The sequence below is a fragment of the Thunnus maccoyii genome, chromosome 22 (genome assembly GCF_910596095.1).
Source record: "Thunnus maccoyii chromosome 22, fThuMac1.1, whole genome shotgun sequence".
In the NCBI taxonomy this organism is placed as follows: Eukaryota; Metazoa; Chordata; class Actinopteri; order Scombriformes; family Scombridae; genus Thunnus; species Thunnus maccoyii.
Window position 1 is genome coordinate 25,433,846 of NC_056554.1, and position 19,910 is coordinate 25,453,755.

The 19,910-nt window shown below is 36.7% G+C and overlaps 2 protein-coding genes across 6 annotated transcripts; one reads left to right on the plus strand and one right to left on the minus strand.

The window, feature by feature from the left end:
* The first annotated feature begins 181 nt into the window (after window positions 1–181).
* On the plus strand, window positions 182–9,501 carry LOC121889675 (Fc receptor-like protein 5). Of its 5 annotated transcripts, none has more exons than XM_042401833.1 (9): window positions 182–317; window positions 540–671; window positions 2,267–2,302; window positions 3,485–3,745; window positions 3,824–4,063; window positions 4,887–5,087; window positions 6,475–6,549; window positions 7,122–7,220; window positions 9,292–9,501. In XM_042401833.1, exons 2-9 carry the CDS (start codon window positions 641–643, stop codon window positions 9,366–9,368), a joined length of 1,020 nt encoding a protein of 339 aa, XP_042257767.1. In that variant the 5' UTR covers window positions 182–317; window positions 540–640; the 3' UTR covers window positions 9,369–9,501. The 5 variants fall into 5 exon arrangements, with proteins under 5 accessions (XP_042257767.1, XP_042257769.1, XP_042257768.1 ...); XM_042401835.1 differs by having other exon boundaries at window positions 575–671; XM_042401834.1 differs by lacking the exon at window positions 182–317 and adding an exon at window positions 319–400.
* A 2,759-nt stretch (window positions 9,502–12,260) lies between these two features.
* LOC121889767 (coxsackievirus and adenovirus receptor-like) lies at window positions 12,261–15,764 on the minus strand. The gene is made up of 3 exons (XM_042401993.1): window positions 14,505–15,764; window positions 13,111–13,440; window positions 12,261–12,932 (listed from the first exon to the last, which is right to left on the minus strand). Exons 1-3 carry the CDS (start codon window positions 14,563–14,565, stop codon window positions 12,712–12,714), a joined length of 612 nt encoding a protein of 203 aa, XP_042257927.1. The 5' UTR covers window positions 14,566–15,764; the 3' UTR covers window positions 12,261–12,711.
* Window positions 15,765–19,910: the final 4,146 nt, after the last annotated feature.

The window sequence follows — 19,910 nt, forward strand, 5'->3', positions numbered from 1 at the left end:
TTGTGCTAAAACCAAAATAAAATAACCTGATTTGGTTTGTAGGTAGTGACACAAAAATAAGACAGTTTTAGATTCCCAATTCTCATTGTGACCATGTGAAAATGCTGCATTATATTTTCATAAACAATCATGAAAATCATCCAGGGGGCAAAAACGTAACATTGAAGAGTATTAACAGCTCCAATCAAAAGATAATTAAACAACAGGCTGTTCAGTGAATCTGTGATTTTATTCCATTCAGTGTTTCACTTCCTGTTTTTTCTTCTTCCATCAGCAGAAAACCACAATGAGACACCAGAGGAAAAAACCTACACTTTGTACGTATCACTCTCCATGTGTTGTATCAGACATCTGTCTGAAGACACACGTCTTTCATCAGAGTGTGTGGTGAAAAGATCTGGTTAGTTTTTCATGTGTCTCACTGCAGACTGAAACAACTCTTCTGCTTCATTTACAACCTTTTTACTTGTGTTTGTGTAGTTTAATGAAGCCACTGTTGGTTGATATTTGAACTACTGTTTTCCTGTTAACTGCTGAAGACAAAACCACACAACCACCATACTCACCTCCACAGAGGAAAGAGGAGGGTTTAACTGCTGCGACTGAACAATGAGTTGATCTCACATCACTATGAGGTACAATGGAGGAAACATCTCTTCAGCAGCTGCTCTGTGAGTACAATCTGTAATGTTCATAGGTAATACTTCCATTGTTAATGTGTCTGGTTCATCTTAAAATGAAAATATGTTTTTATCTCTATATATAAAACAAGGAATCTCTGTCTGTCTGTATGTTTGTCTTTCACATATCTCGAGAACTGTTCATCCGATCTACTTCATACTTGGTGGGTGTATTGTTGGGTAAGAGAGAGAGTGCAATTTGGTGCAATTTGGACAAGTGACACGTTCAATATTAATAAACAAGGAATAAAAAAGCGAGCCAGCAGGGCAGAGCTTCTGGGCTCTGTGACTGCATGTCATGATCAGCTGTACAACCCTGTCATGAGAGATACAAGAGGAGGACATCTCTCTTCATTTGAAAACGTTAAAAGTTGGGCTTTGTTGTGGGTTTCCTGACTAATTTTTAAAAAAGACGAGAGAGAGAGAGGGCGAGCGAGCTGAGGGCGAGACAGGCTGAGAGAGAGAAAGGCCGTGAATGACAGAAGATCTTTGTCTCTGATGAAGACCTCTGTCTCTGATGAAGAGCTCCACTGGTTTCATCTTTAACAATATGTTGTATTTCAAAAGCTTGTTATATTATCCATTGTTCAATCTTCATTGGAAAAGTAACCAAAGCTGTCAAATAAATGTAGTGGAGTAGAAAATACAATATTTCCCTCCGAAATGTAGTGGAGTGGAAGTATAAAGTAGCATCACATGGAAATACTCAAGTAAAGTACAAGTACCTCAAAATTATATTGAAGTACAATTAAGTAAACAGTTAAGTACATGTATTTGGTTACTTTCCATCACTGCTGACAGATAAGATGAGAAAAGAGAAATTCTTTGTTCAGTTTTATGAGTCACTTTGCAGAATTACTGCCTGAAAAGGAAAATGTGATTTGATTGTTCTTGTCTTATATTAAAATGTGTCTTCAAAAGGATTTTACATAAAACTTACAAGAAATATTTCCCCAGACGATTCAGAGGCTGCAAACAAACCTCAGAACTGTTTGAATCTCTTCTCACCTCCTCCCACAAAGTACATCCTGTCTCTACAAGCTTCATATTGAAGTCTGTTGAAGACAGAGATTTGGTGACAAAAGTTCTGATATTTCGTTTGAGGAGATTCACTGCACATGAACTTTAACTTAATGTGAACAGACAGATGTGTTATAAACATTTTACAACTTCTATCCAAAGTGCTGCAAAGTTTACTTAAGTATTTATGTTACTTTGTACTTCTACTTCAATACATTTTAGAGAGAAATATTGTACTTTATTAAAGGTCAGTAGCTTTTGTTCAGACGAAACTTTCTTTATAAAATGATCCGTTTATAAAATGTACGTTGTTATAGATTATTAGACTACTCAACAGTGTACGTTGCCTACATGTACACATTAATGAATCAGTATTAATATTGCAATATGATAAATATCTAAATGGAGGCATTTTGCATAATGAGTACTTACTCTGTGTTGTATTTACTTCAGTAAAGATCTCAGTCCTTCTTCCATCACTATTCATAAGTTCCATCTTGTGATTTAAAATCAGTAATTGATTAATTGCAAATGTCAAACTAACCAGTGTCATCATGTCTCTTCAGTGCTGACCTCACTGCTGTTCTGCACAACAAACCAAGGTCAGTAAACTGTTATATGACGAGCCAACAATTAAACACAAGAGACACATGCTGAGAGTTATTACATCAAGATTTCTGTTGCTTTATTTTATTTTTTCTCTTTTGTTGCCAACAAATTATCAGGAATCCAGATTCATGAATCTGATGCATCTGTTCTCAGTAATTTCAGGCTGTTTTTATCAAACTGGTCGTCACATGCAAGCGTCTACATGTTGCTGCTTGATGCTTTTTAAGATGCACTAAAACCAAGAGCAGGAGCCAGCAGAAGTGTTCACATTACATCAGCAGTTTATATTTGAATGAAGTTAGAAATAAGAACTGAGTATTAATGTCCTGTCAGAAATTATTTCTGGTGATCATTCACTGATGAAGCAACATGCAGATGTTTGCATGTGACCAACAGTTTGATATTTCAGATACATTTCAGAGCATAACTGTAACCCCCAACTTTGAGTAAACATGTATTAATTGATAACCCATTGAAGGACGGTTCACGATTTTCCAGGTGTGTCTTAAACCCAAATGAACATTAAACCTGTTTTCCTTGCTGTAATCATTCCTCCTGTTCATACTGACCATTAGAAGATCCCTTCATAATGCACTTACAATGGAAGTGATGGGGGACAAAATCCACAGTCCTCCTTCTGTGCAAAAATGTATTTGAAAGTTTATCTGACACTAATATGAAGCTTCAGAGTCCAAATGAGTCAAATCAAGTAGATATCTTTCAATGTTACAGTCTTTTTAGTGCCAAAGGCCCTCTTTTTGTTACTATACTTCCACCGCAGCTCAAAAGGGAAACACTGTCCGAGGAAACACAAAGAGGGAATTTGATGATAAAAAAACTGTAAAAGTGGCAGATATCCACTTGATATGACAACATGAAGACATGTGTTTGTAATCTTAAGTGTTGCCAATAATGGTTGACAGCATCCTGACACCTGAGATACAACTTACTGATGGAGACTTGCACAACGTCCTGACAGATTTAAATCTTGAATTGACTTGTGACTCGACTCATGAGATGTTCAAACCCATAGGTCTGTGTTGGTGGGTGAGACATGAAGTCTAGTTTGAGTAACTGATCCATCAGTTTGATAGATATGTTGAGATGTAATGTTGAACCTCCTGCTTGGATGTTTTCTTTAAGACACTAAATGGCTCATTATGTTTTTCTCACAGCTCATCTGACTGTGAGTCCCAGCAGCTCTCAGATGTTTCAAAATGAGTTTGTCTCTCTGAGCTGTGAGGAGAACAACAGCTCTGCTGGATGGACTCTGAGGAGGAATACAACCAGACAAACCAGAGCTGAGTGTGACAACCAGGGAAAACCAGCTGGTTCTATGTGTAACCTCAGCCTCATAACCACAATGGACAGTGGAGTTTACTGGTGTGAGTCCAGAGAGGGAGCAACCAGTAACAGCATCAACATCACTGTCACTGGTAAGATCAGACTGTGGAGTTAGTATTGATGAAGCTGAGTGTAAATGATGAAATGCTGTAGTTTGTCTCTGTGTTCAGATGGATCAGTGATCCTGCAGAGTCCTGTCCTCCCTGTGATGGAGGGAGATGATGTCACTCTGCACTGTAAAACAAAGACCTCCAACCTCCCAGCTGATTTCTATAAAGATGGCTCCCTCATCAGGACTGAGCCTGCAGGTCACATGACCATCCGCAATGTTTCCAAGTCTGATGAAGGCCTCTACAAGTGTCACAACAGCAGTCATGGAGAGTCTCCACCCAGCTGGATCACTGTCACAGGTGAGGAAGTCAAAGACAAATCAAGTCAAGTCAGCAGTGATGTCACAGTGTACCAACACACCCTGGAGTACACTTCTATGTCACTGCAGCGAGGTGAGAGGTTAAACCGCTGGAGGTCAGTAAAAACAAGACCTTCAGCTGCCGTCAGAGTGGGTTTCTGCACCAATAAGGAGTTTTCAGCATTGAAGATCTGGAATTTCCACCATTAGATGATTCATGTTTTTTGTTTTTCAGTAATACATATTATGGGTGATGTGTTGATAAGAGGGCTCAGATTTAGGAGCTTGAAGATACATTCATTTATTAGTGAAGTGCTTTTTGTTGTAAAATCAAATGTGGAAAACAAGTAGGTTGATGCAGTTTAGACTCCATATCAGTTTATACAATAACAATACTGAGAGTCTGCAGCATCCAGCATTAAACTTAGTGAAATATTGTGACAATAGCGCGACTCTGTGCCAACCCGGCAGACATCAAAGCTACTAAGTCTTCAAATCTTATTAACAGAGCAATGATTTCCAAAATGGCCACCAGCACACTTATTAGAGGGTCTGAATTTAGAGATTGAGACCAGAATGACTGGTTGAAAACAATGATTGACTCAGTATTTCTAGAGAGAAGTTGAGGCTGTTTGAATGGGAGTCAGTTGGAGCAGCTAGCAGCTGTTGGTGGTATTTTAAGGTCCTTTAGAGTGAAGACACATATTGCACATATTAGTACTGGACACGTTATAATTTCGACCAGATGTATATTACTCTATGTAGTGCATTTTATTCTAAACATTTCTATTGACAATTTTTGGATTATTTCTTGGTTATCACAGACAAACCCACCACCACAACTCCTCCTCATTCTACACTTCCTTCCCATCCTACAAGTCCTCATCATCCTGACGTCTCCCCATCCCCCTCTCCTCCTCCCTTTGTGTTGCTTTATGTTCCACCTGTCTGTGGTCTGGTCCTGCTTGTTCTACTGGTTCTGTTGATTCTACTGGTGAGACGATGCGTCCGGAGGAAATCTCCAGGTCAGACACAAATTCTTGGATATCAGATTCAACATATCACATGTAGGTTTAGTTATAGTGCAACAGTTTAGATATACTTTGCTTAAAAGTCGTAATTCTTGTTGATTTGGAAGTGTTTAATACAACAGAAAACACTGGTTGAGCTGCTACTTTGTCAGAAATACAACTGAAGAGCAGCCAAACAAACTCACATTGTCTTAATAAAGTCAATAAGAAATGATAACAACATAAACTTTTTTTACAGCAGGAAATGTGTTTCCTGTCAATCCCTCGTGCATGTAAAGTCAATCTGAATTTGTTTTTAACACATGCACAAACAGAATTAGTCCTTTTGTTGTTTATTTTTTCATTATGTGTTATTGTTTGTTATTGCATCACATTGCATGAGAGAAAAGTCAGTGTGGATCCAGTGATGGAGGGACGGACTCCACCAGTAACTATAAAAACTACTATATACAGACAGATAATCACAGAATGTAAATACACTGAAAGGCTGTTGAGGAAAACATGCTGTAATCTTAAGGATTATAACTTTAATTTGTGCCTCATGGTCACATCTTATTTACATCTATATATAAATGTTCTACATTGAGGCCTCCAGTATTTCGGAGTTTGTGTTTATTTCTACTTGTATGTTTGTGAGAAGTTAATTAGGAGTTATTGAGCTTGAGATTGGAGACGTTTTTGTATCATCGTGGGTTATTTGTGGGTTAAGACTTGCTTTAAAGTAATATCTTGTGTCTAGATGGACGTGGGTTGAGTTTAACATTAGATTTTGGTCACTGAATGTTTTATGTGAGTTGACACATCAGAAGAGAAATGTATGTTTCACTTTGTGGATTAAAAGCCACAAACTGACTTTTCATTCTCAGCATTTCACCTTTTACACCATCTGTTGACATTATTTTTCACTTTGATACTTCACAGTAAACTTTTCACTGGTAACTTGCAATAGATCTTATACGTTAGTATATATGTTTAAATTTAGTTTGTGGTCTGAGTGAACAGAAGCTCTGCTGTCGTCCAGTTTCCTGTTTTCTGTTAAAGACGCATCAGTTGAATTTGGTCAGGTTCACCGCAGGGCTGATAAACAGGTTAAAACCAGAGCAGCTTCTCTGCTTTACTTTAGGCTCATTACTGGCACTTTTAATGCTGTTTGATTCATGTCAATAACTGATAAATGTGCACATTTCCGTATATTCTGCTCACATATCTATAACATTTAGTGTTTTATTCATTGTGCATTAACTGAACTGTTTGTCTTTACTGAATACATTTCACCTTTATTTGTTATTTTTAGACATTATTAGCCTCATTACTACAAATATTCAGCACATGTATCAGCTGCAGTAATGATATTTAGTTTAATATGTGTTTTATCTCCCAGAGAGTGACCCAGTTCCACTTTATTCATCAGTGAGACGAACAGACGACGTCAGCTGTGAAGTGAACAGGACGAGAGGTAGAGCAGCTCGTCTTTAAAGCTGCTAAAATCAATATTTTTATATTAACAGTGGATCAAATGACAGTAATGAAATGTGTTGCTCGTAGTGATGATCACGATATTTCGATTTGAACTTTACGAGAAGCTTTTCTTAACATTTGAACATGGTGTTGCATATTGTGTGAAGTGTGTCAGTTAGATTGCAGAGAAGCAACAGCTCTGTGGTCATCCAGCTTCCTGTTGAATTATGTCTCCTCCTTCTTTCACTGCAGGGGTGTTAAAAAGCAAAAAAACTGTAAAAATGTATCTGTAACTTACTTCAGTGCAAAGAGGGGACATTTACACTGATGTTTGCAGCTATGATCAATTCATTTCCTGTGATATCTTATTTTAAAATAATAAAAATGATGTCATGTTTGTATTGTAGTCTTATTAACATTCTGGGTTTTGTTTTTTGGATCACATGTTCTGCAGCAGTTTCATTGGTTGTATTAAAGGATAAGTTTACAATTTTTCTAGTTTAGTTCTAGTCTTAAAACTACAGAACCCGAAATTGTGAACCCGTCTTTAAACAGTGTTTTATTTTCCAGAGAGCGATCGAGCTGTAGTGTACGCAGTGGTAAAAAGAACAACAGACGTCTGTTATGGACAAATAGCCATCAGCCCAAACAGCAGGAGAGGTCGGACAGGTAAGTCACTCTTTATACAATAATCACTGCACGTACTGTATGTAGATTGTGTTCATACTGGACACAACAAGATCCTTCAAAGTCAGTGATGGGGCACAAAATCTACAGTCTGTGCAAAAATGTTTATCTGAGGCTAACATGCGTTAGTCAAATTAAGTGGATATCTTCCCACATTACAGTCTTTTTATTCAGTTCAATTAAGAATACTTTATTCGTCCCTCACAGGGCAGTTAGAGGCAAGCGAGTTAGCAAACATCTTAAAATATGACTAATTCAATGTCAGAAAGAGTTAAAAATACATGAGGATTAATGGCAGTGGTCGTATGTCACTGTCCAACAATATCCAGCACCATGAAGGCTCTTTATGTCACAAAATACAAGGAAACTGATCCAGTCTGATGCCCTCTGGTGTAATACCAAACTTCCTGTTGTTTGTTCTGATTACATCATCAGGAATGATGTTGTATAAAATTTAGGGATGCACGATACTATCGGCATGTCATGAGTATCAGCTGATATAAGCTCTAAAATGAAATATCGGCATCGGCCCGAAATGAACATTTTCTGCCGATTATGAGATGCCGATATGTTGCCTTCTCCTCCGCCACCTGACTGTTTCACCCTGACGGTCCCGGTGCTTCCTCCGCAGGCTCCACTTCACTTAGCTGCCCATCAGACCAGCTGCGTCTTATAGTGGAGGCTAGCTGGCTGTGCTTCCCTCCGGTCATGCTGGGGCTAACGCTCCGCTAGCCTCTCAGCTAACGTTAGCCCCGGCTCTCCGTGTGGAACCAACCGGAGCACCGAGCCCCAGTTTGTTATTCAGGTTTAAGTGGGAAGAAGCAGCTGATCTGACGGGCAGCTTGAGTGGAGTGGAGACTGTGGAGGAAGCACCGGGACCGTCAGAATAGAACAGTCCGCGGAGGAGCTGCTGTGTTCGGCTGCACAGATAGGAAACACCCTGGCTGACAGGATGTACAACTCTGTTTGGGAAAAAAAAACAACTTCTTTTTGGTTTATAACGGCGGTTGGCAACCAGTGTTTTAGGTGCATTACCGCCACCTTCTGCTCTGGAGTGTGGACCAGAGATTAAATCCTACACATTAATCCTGCCTGTCTAATAAACTCAATGAAAACTCTACTGCTCCACCTACTTGGCAGGTTCATTACAGATTTAATGCTGAGCTCCTGAACTCCAGTCTTTCTATGTTCTTCCTTCATATATTGTCTTTCTTGATCATACTTAGTACAATCTATGCTTGCATGCATAATAGTCTCCTCAGCCAGCTGGAAAAAAATATGTGCATATATTGGTATCGGCAATCGGCCACAATGAGTTGGAAGTATCGGCATATCGGATATCGGCAAAAAATCCAATATCGTGCATCCCTAATAAAATTTCCTGTTTGTGTTTCCCTGTTTAGCTGCAGTGGAGGGATAGTAACGATACTAAAATGACTGTGACTTGATTTGACTAACTCAGATGTCTGAAGCTTCATATTAGCTTCAGATAAACTTTTAAATACATTTTTACACAAAACGAGGACTTTGGATTTTGGAGGAATCTCTTAACGTATAAGTGATGAGTAATATATAAGTTGTGCTCTGCAGTAACTCCTGTATCTCTCAGTATTTCATCAAACAGTATTTTGGTGCAGTGTCTCCAGCTGTAGTGTGATGATGTCAGTGAGCACAACTTTTGGTTTTAAGCTTGAAAAGAACTGACATCATGCCTCTGACCTATTTTGGATTAACTTTACTCTTATTAAACAGAAACAAAAGAACCAACGTGTTAATCAGTGAGTTATAGAGGTGCTGGTCGGTGGATTTTGTTGCCTTTGGACAGAGCCAGGCTAGCTGTTTCCCCCTGTTTCCAGTCTTTATGCTAAGCTAAGCTAACTGGCTGCTGGCTGTAACTTTATGTTTAACTTAAAGACATGAGAGAGGAATCAGTTTTCTCATTTCACTCTCTGAAAATAATTGTAGAACTATTCCTTTAATGTCGAATTGACCAAAAAGCAATGAAATACCTGTCACTGTCTCTTATCTTGTTTGAACTGTGTGTGTTTCTCAGAGCGCCCCCTAGAGTCAGAGGTAGTCTACTTTTCACTGAGGAGGACCTCCACACCTTCACACCAGTCCGACCACTGACGTCCTGCTGCTGGTCTGCTGGCTGCAGACTTCTGTATATACATTATTTATGTCATTAGATGTTTGCTTTTGTGTTTCTAACAGGAACAGTTGTAACTGAATGTAGAACTGCAACAATTGTCCAATAAACCAAAATATTCTCAGATGTGAATTGTTTTCTGTTTTTCTTCGTCATAAATTTTTTGACTGTTAGTTGAACATAAAAAGCAATTTGAATACATCACTGTGGGATATTATAATATTTTTGACAGAATGATTAATCAGTTCATTGAGAAAATAATAAAATAATCATTAGCTCTGATTGAACGCTAATAAAATAATAGTTGTATTATCTCTGTTGAAATGAGGACACATTACAGTACAGATAACCATCGATCTTAGAAGTTATGTACGGAAGCCCTGAGAGAAAAAAAAGTCTGGTGATCTATTTTCTAAGTCTGATTTAAATTGTTTCTCTCCTGTGTTTATGACTTAAGATCAGGTGAATTTCGCCCACTAGAGGCTGAAGTGCAGCACTACTCCATGTTCTAAATAGGACTCAAAACATTCATGTTTTCTTCCAGATGACAAAAGAAAGACATGACAGTAATGTTACATAACTTGCTAACACACAATAAACTGTATGTACATTGTGTTTAATTCAATTCAATCTTCAATTTAATTTTATTTATATAGCGCCAAATCACAACAAAAGTCATCTCAGGGCACTTTTCACATAGAGCAGGTCTAGACCGAACTCTTTAGGGTTCATGGAGAAATTAAACTCACCTGGAAGTAAACATGGATGTTTTAGTCCTATTTAGAACATGGAGTAGTGGTGCACTTTAGCCTCTTATTGTTTCTTTATTGGTATTAGCTGCTAATTTAATGGCCGCTAGTCTTCCTGGGGTCCTTGCAAGAAAATGATAACAACAGACCACAATACAGAGTGTTATTGATAATAAATTAAAATAAGAAAAGAAATTACCATAAAATTAACAATAATGATAAACTAAATGAAAAAGCATGAAAAAAGTCTAAAATTCACGCTCACTTTGAGGACTAAAGTAAAATTAAATTAAAATTTAAAATTTAAACAAAATTAAATTTACAGTTTACCCATTCATGAAATAAAATAATGATGATAATGAAATTAAAAAATAAAAAATAAAAAAGAAGATAAATATAGGAGAAAAACAAAAACATGAAAAATACAACAGTCATCGTCATCTGCAACAATTCACTTTTCAGTATCTTTTTAAATCTGTATTTATTCTGTATGAACCTTATGGATGCTGGTAGCTTGTTATAACTAAATATGACTCTATAGCACACTGTAGATTTTAAATTATTATTTCTAGGTTGAGGAAGTACCAGGTCGCCACCTAGTGCCTGTCTGGTGAAATGAGTGTGACTGTTTTCTATATCGACTAATAGATCAGATAAAAATGAAGGATTCCTTGACAATAAAACCTTCCTAAAAAATGAGAGAAGGCTTACAAGGAGTCTGCATTCAACTGTCAGCCATGAGAGGTGTTTATACATAACAGTCATATTTGTTCTATATGAACTAACCTGGCAGCTCTGTTTAGTGCCATTTGAACTTTGTGAATCTCCTGATGACCATATGATGAACAATATTCTAGATGTGACAAAACAAGTGACTGTACAACCTGATTAAAAGTAGAAGCAGGTATATATGTAACACATTTCCTCACCATAGCAACACCCTTACCCATTTTAGCCACTATATCATCAATATATCATCAATACTTCAGCCTCTGGTGGCCGAAATGAGTATTACAACAACAAACACTTTTAAAAATGATCCTGACAAAAAATGAATAAATAAATCACCTGTTCTTAAGTCATAAACACAGGACAGAAAACAATTAAGATCAGACTTAGGCTTTTTTTCTTACCTGCCTCTCAGGGCTTCCGTGGTTAAGTGTGTTTTTTAAAAGTATAACGTGTTTCTCAAAGCAGCATATTCACACAGTTAAGAGCTTCTTAACTTTGGCTGTCTGTCTGCGGTGATGCAGATGATCATGAACAAAAAGAAAATAACATACAGATTCTGGAAATATACCGACAGGAATGTTTCAGTCAGAAGAGATGAAGATATGAGAAGAAGAGACACAAATTGACAGATCAGTTATTGGATTCATTTGTGAGTTTTTGTTTCATTTAATATCAAACGTCACCCAACAAAAAACATGATAACAACGTTCCACTGTGATGAATTTACATATATAAGTTCAGATGATGATGTTCTATCTGTTAAAACTAACATGGAGGCGACTGTCAGCCTGGCAGAGTTAACACACACTGAGAGCTGCTTTGACTTCCTGTATTCTGAGTTATTGATGTTCTGTTGGTTTGTGGTTTATTTGCAGTTCAGACACACAGCAGAGATGTTTTCTGTTGTTTCTCTAACTGCAGATGTGTTAACATGGACTCTTTAAAACTTTCTGTTCATTTCTAGATTTACTTGAGTTCAGTCAAAGATTGTCTCCTGTGAAGAGTCTCCACTCGACTCATTTAGGAGCTTTGTAACATTTTTCTGACTGTGTCCCAAAATCTACAGCCTTGAGTCTGTAGTGTGTTCATACTGGAGAAGAGACTAAGTTCAGTTTACTCAAAGCAGACAGCGTGCAGACTGCATACGGTGGATGTCTGTCATGTCTGGAAGAAACCAGGCAGCGCTCGTCACCTACCCAGTACCATCCCAACAGTGAAGCCTGGTGGTGGTAATATAATGCAGCATGTAATCGTCATAGCAGCTGGATGAAGGCACAGACTAATAACTGGTGTCAGTAAATCGTGAAAATGTGATAATATCACAAACTGTCTTCTGTTGTCAACAGACTGAGTGAATAAGTAAAGACTGAATTCACAATAAGGAAACAAATCTTAAAAACAACAATCTTTATTGTGTCAAAACAATCCCATTAAAAAAACCATAAACAGAAGAACTTCAGTGTGTGAAAAGACTTCACAGGAGGTAGTAAAGATTTATTGATACTGCGACTCTAATTGATACTCTTATCAATTCTTCTTCATTACAAAAGAATTGTTTCTAAAAATATATTTTAAAAAAGAATACATTTGGAACAGGATAAGAATTGATTTCATATTTTAAATATAACAATATTGTTTCTAGAGCGGCAACAGTAAACAGTAAAGTCATTATAAGCTCAGTAACGTCTCACTAGAAATAAACTATCACTTGCATTGAAAGCACATTTTGATTAGAGCTGTAATGAACTCGGTATGAACAGGAGGAATGATTACAGCAAGAAAAAAAGGAAGAAAAAAAAACTGCAGGACACAAAGATTCAGGAGTTCAGAGATCTGAGACCTTTCAGACCTGCTGGGGGACAGCTGCTATATAGTGAACTTGTTGGTCAGGACGTTGTTTATGTTTTCTATAAATCACACAAACAACAATAACACCAACAAGAAGAAGCACAGCAGCAACAGGCAGACCAACTGTCAGTCCTAGATTTCCCGCCTCCTTCTTTCCTTCATCCTTGTCTCCTCCATCCTTGTGTCCTTCAGTCCAGGTGTTTCCAGCTGTGTGACCTGCAGAGCAGAAACAGGTGTGAGGTATCAGCTGTCAGGTAGGTGATGACTGAAGAACTCTTCAAACTCATGTCAGACATTATCTACTGAACTCTGATCACATCACTCATCTCACCATCAACACCTTTATAAACACAAACAGCTGATCTGTGATGAAGCAGCTGCACTTCAAACTCACCTGAGTCTTCAACCTTCAGGTAGGTGGTGTTGATGAGCTCAAGTCTTTTGCCGATCACAGAAACACGACACTCGTATGTTCCAGTGTCGTTGATGGTGACGTTCTTCAGAATCACAGAAACGTCTCCGTCCTTCATCTCTGGATCTTTCAGCTGCACTCGACCACGAAAAGATGGATGCTGGAAGGAATCATATGGTCGGTTCTCTCTGAAGAAGAAGACATAACCATCTTTCTTCAGGTCAGGTCTGCTCCACTCTAACAATGTGATGGTTGCATCAGTGGGACTCTGACACTGAAGAGTGACATCATCTCCAGGCTTTACTGTTATCTCTGCAAGATTTCAACAAAAACAGAAAATTCAAACAGAGTTAGTGATACTTTCATCTTTAAATAAAATTAATCATTCAATATAAACTGTCAGTGTCAAAGCAGGAGACAAATATAATTGGCTCTCTTAATTACAACTTAATATATCTTAATTACGACTTAGTTTATTGTAAATATGACTTAGTATCATGTAATTATGAGAAAAGATCTCATAATTACAGTAAAGTTTTCTTGCAATTATCAGATACTTGGTCATAATTATGAATCTAATACGATGGAGGGAGATTTTGAAGACAACAGAGAGCAGCAGAGTGAAACACACCAGACTTGTTTTACTGCAGAAAGCAGATGTGCTGCTGTACTTACTGCCAGTCTGAACTGTAATCTCAACAGCCACTAACTGTAGTTATAATAGAGCAATAAAGTAACACAATACAAACTGAACAGCAGTAAATAACACGTATGTTACTTATTAATGTTCACTTTTTGTTGATAATACTTGTTTGTCAACTAAGTTATGAACACATTTTTGAGACAGTAGATAACTTTGTTGTTGTAAAATGAAAAAAATGTTTCTGATACAGTTTTTCTTCGTAATAATCTGATCTGACACAGTATTAATGACAATTCTAACATTACAAGATGATAAAAAATCATGCATCAATCAAGACATGCAGGACTGGTAAGATATTACACACTGATTATGAGATCATTAGTGTTCAGAAAAGACTAAAAAAAACAAAAAAAAACTCCACAATCATCAGACATTTGAACACAGACTGGAAGCCACTGGTTTCTCATTCTAGACGATAACCTGACATAGATCAGTTCAGGGTTGGTTAACGCTAAAATAATACCGTCTGCAGAATCAGATAACCTGCACATACATCTATAGAAAAGATTTCAAATTACAGCAGAGCGGGTGGGAACACCAGCATTTACTTTGGCGACTCATGTCATGGCGCTGGCCGGTCCAAGATACCAGAAACAGCCCATCACACACGTATATACATATATATATATATATAATATAAATACATATACACACACAAACACACAGAACGTACCTTCAGCGTTAGATGCCAAAAGAAATAACGTGAAAACAGTTATAAAGTATAAAGCAGCCATGGCGACAGAGCAAGATGGCGTTTAGCCTTTCTTCGTCTCCCTGCCTTTAACGTAAGACGTAAGACGTAAAATGTAGCTGCGGCCATGTGGACGGTCACCAAGGCTGCCATTTTTGTAGTTTTAGGACTGTTATAACTATCGTTGCACTTTTTGGAGGCTCTGATCTTAAGGTTTAACTGAACATTCAAGTAATGAACATATTCCTTATTCTGATCAATATTTTGTAAAATTAATTTCATTCATTTCAATTTAAAATTTGAACATATAACAGTTCTTCTCACTTATATATTTGACATATTTTTTATTGTAAATTTCTTTCTTTTAATACTATTTAGGATTACTTAATTTTTTGTGTATAATTTTGACTGTACCGCAGTACAATACCAAGCTACTTGGCAATAAACCTGATTCTGGTTCTGAACTGTTTAAACTAGTCTGAAATGAAAAAGTGCTTTTTGCAGGTTGTTAAAACTCTTCCTTTCTCTGCTGTTGTCACATCTACGTGACCTCATCTTCAACGTGCACCCTCACATACACGTTTCTGCCATGCTCTGCACTCTGCTTTCATCATTATGATTATTCTCTCATTTTCTCATTCAGGCTAAATGAGAGCTGCAGGTTTACTGTAAGAGGAACTAAGGTCTAGTCATCAACTAAAATGGTCCTTTTAAGTCTTGAGGAGAAAAAATCACCTTCTGAGTTTTGCATTAAAATAGTTCTTCATTTGAGATAATGAAGGTTAAAATAATCTGCTTTTGAAGTTATGATTATTCATTCCTGTATGACATTACAACTATCAGCTAGTGGTGCTAATAGCTCCACTAGAACCCGAGTGTGGAGTTGGATAGCTGTTGTGAGTCCATATTATTTGTGCTTTGTTGCAATTGTTAAACTTTGAAGATGCCTTGTGAGTACTGAGAACAGCAACCGTCAGCTTTAACATTGTTTAATCAGGTTTGATTATACAAATCATTAAGAATATTTCATTTATATAAATTGTTTGTCCTTGTTTAACCTTGAAGATGACCTAGTACCCTGCAACCTGCTACCATTTTAGGCTACATAATATTTTTATTAATATAATTTCAAATATTAAATAGCCATTCTTCCAATAATCATTTCCTGGTTTTCACAGATCCCTCAATCTAACTAATCCAGACTAATGCAGGTGGCTGTTTCTGACTTAATCCAAGAGGTTAGTTGGAGTAGAAATGCCCGAATTTTTTTTTTTTTTTTTTTTTTAAAGTTTGCTCCCTCATTTTAAAACATAATCAGGCGCCCATGAACAGCACTATATAAATAAAGTAGTTTAAGTGCATTTCCTCGTCTATAGCACACATCGGCACAATACACCTGTAATCCCCAAACGCCCTCTGGCGTTTCAGAGGGTTGCAGCAACGAAGCGCGAGTATAACCAAAGCTTCACTCACCTGCTCATAGTCCAGTCATGAAGAAAACTCAGCTTCCAGCAGAGATTTGGAGGAACATCCAGTCTTCCTGGTTGCCCTCCCCCGACAACCAGCCTCCTATCCGGATCCATCCCTCCGTGTTTGTCGGCATTATTACCCGAAGTCTCTATTTTACAAACTCTACAGAGATTATAAACCCAAACAATGGAGGAAATCCCTCCTCTGTAGACAGAATATGTTAATTAACCCGCAGAAGTTCCCCTTCTGTGGAGGACCAGCTGTCGAGGTAACACAGTCACAGGCTCCGGAGAGAACTGATCTCACACGTTCAAAGTCCAACGATTTGAGTGTTGACTGTGGGCGGGTTAAACAGTCAGTTCATGATACGGACCTACCGGCATACGTTACTTTAGCTACTGTCATGAAGGGGAACTGCTCCTCTGTAAACTCTCTGTTTCATATTTAAACATAATGACCACTTTCAACCATGAGTTGACGAGTTAAACATCCATAATATACACCTCATAAAATCAACAAGGTGTAGATACTAGTCTTCCAGACGGTTCCAGTCATTTTACTGCTTTGTAACTAAAGTATATTTACTCAAGTACTGAAGTACAAATTTAAGGTTCTTGTATTTACTGGAGTATTTCCATTTGATGCAACTTTATACCTCTACTCCACTACAAGACAGCTATAGTTACAAGGTATTTCTCAGATTACAATTTTTCAAAATCATCCTGTCCAGTGAAAACTATCTATCTCCAAATTTTGTGATTTTTAATATTTGTGACAAACAGAAGGATTAAGTGATCATTTATGGGTTGAGAAAGTTCTCCTATTTCTTGAGCTAAATAAACTATTTTTAATAGTGGTAATTTATAAAATAGTTAATTGTACTACTATTGTATCAGTAGATTCATTGTCACAAAGTAGAAAACTGTTTTTCTGAGCTCATGAAAAGTTGACTTTAGAGATACGTAGTTCTCACAGGACAGTGATGCTGCAAACATATGATGATCTTATAAAACATGATGCACTGCTGTAGATTAAACTACCCAACAGTACATAGAGGTAAATATAATCAGTACAACCTTAAACAGCAGTAAAATGCAACACACACATTTATGTAGCAATAATATTAGAAATATCATATATAATAATAAAACACTGACAGGGACAATTGTTCTGCAGAACAAGTACTTTTATTTTTCATTCTTAAAGTTATATTTACATACTTTTACTTAACTAAGGTTTTAAATGCAGGACTTTTCCTTGTAGTAGAGTATTTTCACTGAATTGAACAGTATTGCTACCTTTAGTTAAGGGTCTGAATACTTCTTCTACCACTGAGTATCGATATGTGACAGGGTTGGTTTCAGAATGTAAGCCTGTAGTTAATGTAAGTCCAATGCCATTGTAGTGTTAGTTCAACCACATGAACACTATTAGAAAAGTTTCACAAATTACAGAGTATTTGAGTTTATGTGCAGAGACAGAAACTTTATCTGGCACCTGGTAGGTCTGCCATGAGTAAAACTAGACCTATAAACAATTACATAGCAGGTCCATACAAACCCCCATGTAAACTTTGTACAGGTTCAGCATCCTCACTTCAAAGAGGATGAGAATGAGAGGGGAATAAAAGTAGAAAAGACAATCACATAGCAGGTTTACACAAACAACAATACTGCTGTTATAAATTAATCTAAAGCCCTAAAACTGTCTTTCTTCTCAGATTTGCTCTCTTTCTCATTCCAGTCTGATTATTCGGTAAACATGTTTCATCTCTTTGTTCAGTATGTTGGCAGCCAGCGTGTCTCAGTCACCAGGGAACAAAATGGGCCAAACACAAAGAGAGAAAACAACACACCCAGATATGCAAAGAAACATGTTATGATGTTATCAGCTCAGCAGAAAGTGAAACACGTTGCCTCCACATTTATAATTCAAAAGATGCTTTGTTGGAGTTTCAGGTTGAGCAGGTTTTATTCTGCTGCACACAGACATCTGTTTAATAAGACAGGAATACTTTTTATATCATATTATATTATATTATATTATATTATATTATATTATATTATATTATATTATATTATATTATATTATATTATATTATATTATATTATATCATATTATATTATATTATATTATATTATATTATATTATATTACAGTATAGTATAGTTTAGTTAAGCATACTTTGAATCTGCATCAGGCTGCTTGCTGTGAAGTTTTTATTGGCTCATATTGCTGCTGTTTCTCAATCCAGTTCTACTGTCAATGTTGTATTTTTATTTTCTCTTTGACTGTAATTTTATTCCTGATTTTATTATTTAATATTGACTAATGAGAGGTTTGTCTGTATTACTTATTTTTATGTTGCTGCCTGTCTTGACCAGGACTTTAAATCTTTTTTTTTTCCTGAAAAAAATGAAGGTAAAATAAAAATAAATAAATAAACAAAATGGATCATTGATGAAAAAAAATATTTGTTTGCAGCCTTACAGGCAGATGGAGGAGCTGTCAGGACCAATATAAGACTTTTGGGGTCTCTGGTGATCTGGACTTCCTTTGGATAACATTAACAAGAACTTCCTGTAATGTTTTCAGTAAAACAATGTGTTGTTATCTTCAGTCTGACGCTCTGCTGAACTGTATCACTGATGTGATCTTCAGATATAACTGGTCAGGTCAAATTTTTTTAACATTCAGTGCATAACATGATCTGCATTCATGTGAAGTCACGTAAGTTAGTTCTGCTTCAGAAAGACTGAATCATGTTGTGTTTTCTGTATTTTAGTGTCGTGTGAAGAAACAAACAAACAGGATTCATTTCGAACAAGACTGATCTGTTGTCAGAGTTTCATTGTAGCTAAAAACATCAGCAAAGGTCAGAAGATGTGAGCTGGAAATTTCCAGAGTTACAGTTAAAGATCATAAACCATGTTCTCTTTCTATATATATAGTATATAGTATAGTTCTATTTTACTATATTTATTGAATTTTTATTAGGACTCAGGATTCAAAAGTCAGCAGAACCTGCCTTATTCATGACTCTATTTATCACTAAGAGTCAGACTAGACTGTGAACTCCCTGCTGTCAGAGTAATGCCCTAAAGATCAACTGTCAGTGTAGATAATAAATAACTGTGTGGTACAAAGTTCAGGTGTGTCAGACTTTGAGCTTGTCTGAACAGGTTTAATTGCAGGTAAGATGAGATGTGCAAACAGAATCAACCACTAACAGCGTTTCTGGATTCACTTCTGCAGAAAAGAAACTTACTGCACCTGAATAATATACATTTGAAAATAAAAAATATATTCAATTCTTATAAAATATTTTCTTTTGTTCATGGGACACTTTTGTGGGGAAACATTCTGCAACAGCAACGAAAACTTCACATGCAGGATGAACTAAATGTTTTCTGTCATCAGATACTGATGTGTTTAAAGCAAAGAGAAGATGGACTGTTTTAAGATATTATATCAAAGTGCTTTTATTTAGACTTAGACTGAAGACGTCTAATCTGTCTCACATTATTAAATTGGATTTATACACAGAATTCTGTATGTTGCACTTTTCTGCACAATGTTCAGTACATTCAACTCATTTACAGACATGTTTCTACAAAGAAACGTACTTTTTTCTACAAGCTCATTTACAGCGGTTTATGGTTTGGTTATGGAGTTTTACATTGAACGACACTTTGAAATATCGACAGGACGACATGATGATGAAACAATCAACAAACAAAACCTCATGCAGCCCAAATATCTGCAGCCAAAGCTGGTTCAGAAAGAGCTTTTATTTTTCAAAGAACATTTAAAAAAAAAAAACAAAATTTACAGCTGAGTTTTAGCGCTGATATGGATGCATCTGCAAATTTATATTTCAATTGTTTTTTGACGACGTGTTTTAAATCTTCTTAACTAA